Source organism: Chaetura pelagica, unplaced genomic scaffold (assembly GCF_000747805.2).
Source record: "Chaetura pelagica isolate M959 unplaced genomic scaffold, ChaPel_1.0 scaffold399, whole genome shotgun sequence".
Taxonomy (NCBI): domain Eukaryota; kingdom Metazoa; phylum Chordata; class Aves; order Apodiformes; family Apodidae; genus Chaetura; species Chaetura pelagica.
The window spans coordinates 1,305,892-1,308,674 of record NW_009970719.1 but is presented as its reverse complement, the minus strand read 5'-3'; the positions used below and the strand labels follow the sequence as shown (position 1 = coordinate 1,308,674).

The 2,783-nt window shown below is 40.3% G+C and overlaps 1 protein-coding gene across 1 annotated transcript in view; it reads right to left on the bottom strand.

Annotated features, from left to right (window-relative positions):
• Positions 1-708: 708 nt before the first annotated feature.
• Positions 709-2,783, bottom strand: part of NDUFAF4 (NADH dehydrogenase (ubiquinone) complex I, assembly factor 4) — a 13,113-nt gene continuing 11,038 nt past the window's right edge. The window contains exons 2-3 of the mRNA XM_010006328.1: positions 2,538-2,635; positions 709-1,072 (exon numbers count right to left, since the gene is read on the bottom strand). Of these exons, the coding sequence (XP_010004630.1) occupies positions 776-1,072; positions 2,538-2,635 (395 nt within the window). The 3' untranslated portion in view covers positions 709-775. The remainder of the gene's footprint in view (positions 1,073-2,537; positions 2,636-2,783) is intronic.

Genomic DNA, 2,783 nt, shown 5'->3' with positions numbered 1-2,783 from the left:
TGAGTAGATCCAGTTGCATTTCATAACTACCTGTTAATTATAATATGAACCATTATTTGTCATGCAGTAGGTGCCATAGACTGCTGCAAGAGCATGATGCTAGAAGATCCTCCCACTTTACAAATTCACTGACTGATAGTCCCTGGGGAGGTGCAAATATTTAAGCTAAATCAGAAGAGCAGAAGAGGAGCTACACATCAGCAATTATTGCTGCAGCATCAGAAAGAGGCCTTCTTCCTCTTTATTTTACTTTGACACAGCTGAATTTCCCCATGATCTAGTGATTAACCTTCTTTCCAAAGTAGAAATACTATTCTGTTCTTAAATGAAAGAAGTGCAGGTGTTTGTATGTATGCACACCTTGGCAGCAAGTCCTTGGAAGAACACTGCAGCATTCAAGTGCAGAGCTAACACACACAGCACCCATGAACTGAAGGCCAGGGGATCTCTGCTAGGAAAGACAATCTGTTAAGGTAAAGTTCTTGCTGGAACTTGTATGTTTTAACCAAACTCATACCATGTAAGTGGGATAATCAGAATGGTGTGACATGCTCTCATACAACTTACTAGTTATATTCTGGTTTACAAACTGTATCCTGTTAACTGCTGCATTTAACTGAAGCCAACCAATATAGAAAGGAATTGCTTGACTGCATCTTACTGATATAAGGAAGCAGCCTTGGATGACACGTTACCAACTCTTTTCAGACACCAAATATACTCAAGAGTAAAATTAAGACACAAGTGAGATCACTCAAAGGCTTGATAATTATTTTTATGTTGACTTTATAGCTTTCTTGGTTTCTTTAGGGAATTCCTGCACAGTGAAAGGAATGAAGAATTCCAGAAGGGAGTTGACGTCCTTCAGTTCCAGACTGTATTCCACTGCTATTTTCTCTGCAGTCCATACTTGAGGATTAAGTTTATGATTATTAAGAAGTGTCAGAGCCTCCACAATGGAAATTTTGCCTTTGGGAACTCTCTTAACATCTAGATCTCCCAAGTGGCCCAGTTTTGTAAGTCTCTTTTCCTCCTGCTTACTTGGAAGATGTTCACCACCTCCATCTTTTACCTAATGGTGGGAAGGAAAAGAAAAAGAGCTTAACAGCAGTTCTGTTTGCTATGCATACTGCAGCAGCCAAGCAGTTTTCCTAAATACAGCATTTCGTGTTAGCTTTCCCCATTTTCACAGCATGTTACTTTTTTTAAATGCCTCTTGTTATCACAAAAACTGTCAGTTCTTCCACAGCCATTCCATATACAATGTCAACCCCCACCCAAATTCTGAAAAACTACCATCCATTGAACTCCTAAGTGTTGTGCAGACTTAACAGCCCTTCATGCAAAGCAAACTACAGATTTTGGTGGCCAAATGAAAAGGCAGTAACCTAATATTTGGTACTGATTCACAACAAGGGGAAAGATAATGAAACAACAAACCTTACTACAAATTGGTATCCTTCTTCTGATCCCACTGGAAATCTGTTTAATGTAGTCTCTATCCCTTTCCTTTCATGTTCAGATTTCTTTAACCAAAAGGTATCCCTTCTTTTGTTCTGTCTAGAGACTAAGCTTTGGTGGACAAAAAAATAACTATTTTGCAGCATCATATGAAGTTTAATTCCCATGACTACTGCAGTGCTCAGACATACGAAGTCTCTTCCTCCCAGCCCTTTCATATTTCCAAATAATTTCCAAGCCATCTCTGCCCTCCAGACAGTGCCTTTTTTAGATTTAACTAGTGAATAACACTGCAAAAATAGACACAGTGAAAACCTTTCTTAAATTTAGGAAAGAACACTGTTTGCATTTTTAAATACTATAAAAGTGGCAAATTGAGAGACTATTTTATTGCTAGATTATTATAAAACTCTTATTACTGAATCAAGCAGCTAGAACAAAGTGATCCAGTAATGCAAGAGAGTATGAAACGTGGTGGAAAGAGGAGACTGAACTCCAGTTTGCATTTTACTAGAAGGGATATGCTTTGCATTCCAAAGAAAAGACTGCAGCTGTTGGCAATGAGGGAAAGAAATAATGCAGAAGGTTATGCAGAAAAAAACACAAGGCACTTCTTCAGCCACATAAGGCAAAGTCTGCAGAGTACAACATTAGCATCAGTAGTTCAAGACTCCACTAAAACATGAATGTCTTTGTCTTCTAACACCCATGCTCTCATAGTAGGTCAAATCTCTTCTAACAACTCTAGAAGAGATCTCTGGCAAACCCCTGCATCCTTGCAAAAGGCTGGCCAACTCCTGCCTGCCACAGAGGAAGCAGAAGTAGGAATTCAGGTGACAAAGTAAGACTGCTTAAGCATTTAAAATGTTGTATAATTACAATCTGTCACATGTTCAAGACCCAGGGTCAAACACAGTCAGTGCTACTGATGTGTGAGAACAATGAAAATATTACTTTTATCTATAAAGAGGGCAGTTTTTAGGCACTAACAGAGCATTTTTCTTTACAGAGAATTTGTGCCGAGTTTGAAAATCACCACCCTGGTGCAGGCACCCCTCCTGCAGGGAGATGCTCACCTGCACAGGTGGGTCTCTGGACTCAACATACACATCTTTTAACAAGGTGAGGAGCCTGTCGTCCTTCCTGGAAATCTCCTCCTGTATCCCCGGGTGGTCTAAAGGCAGCGGGGAGAAGAAAGGAAGAGGAAAAAAAAAAGAATAAGACATATTGGAGTCAAATTGCTTCCTTTGTTAGTTCTACCAGCTCCCCCAAGAGGCACGGGGAGGCTCCCCAGCCGCTCGGTGCTTCCCGGGAAGGGCTCA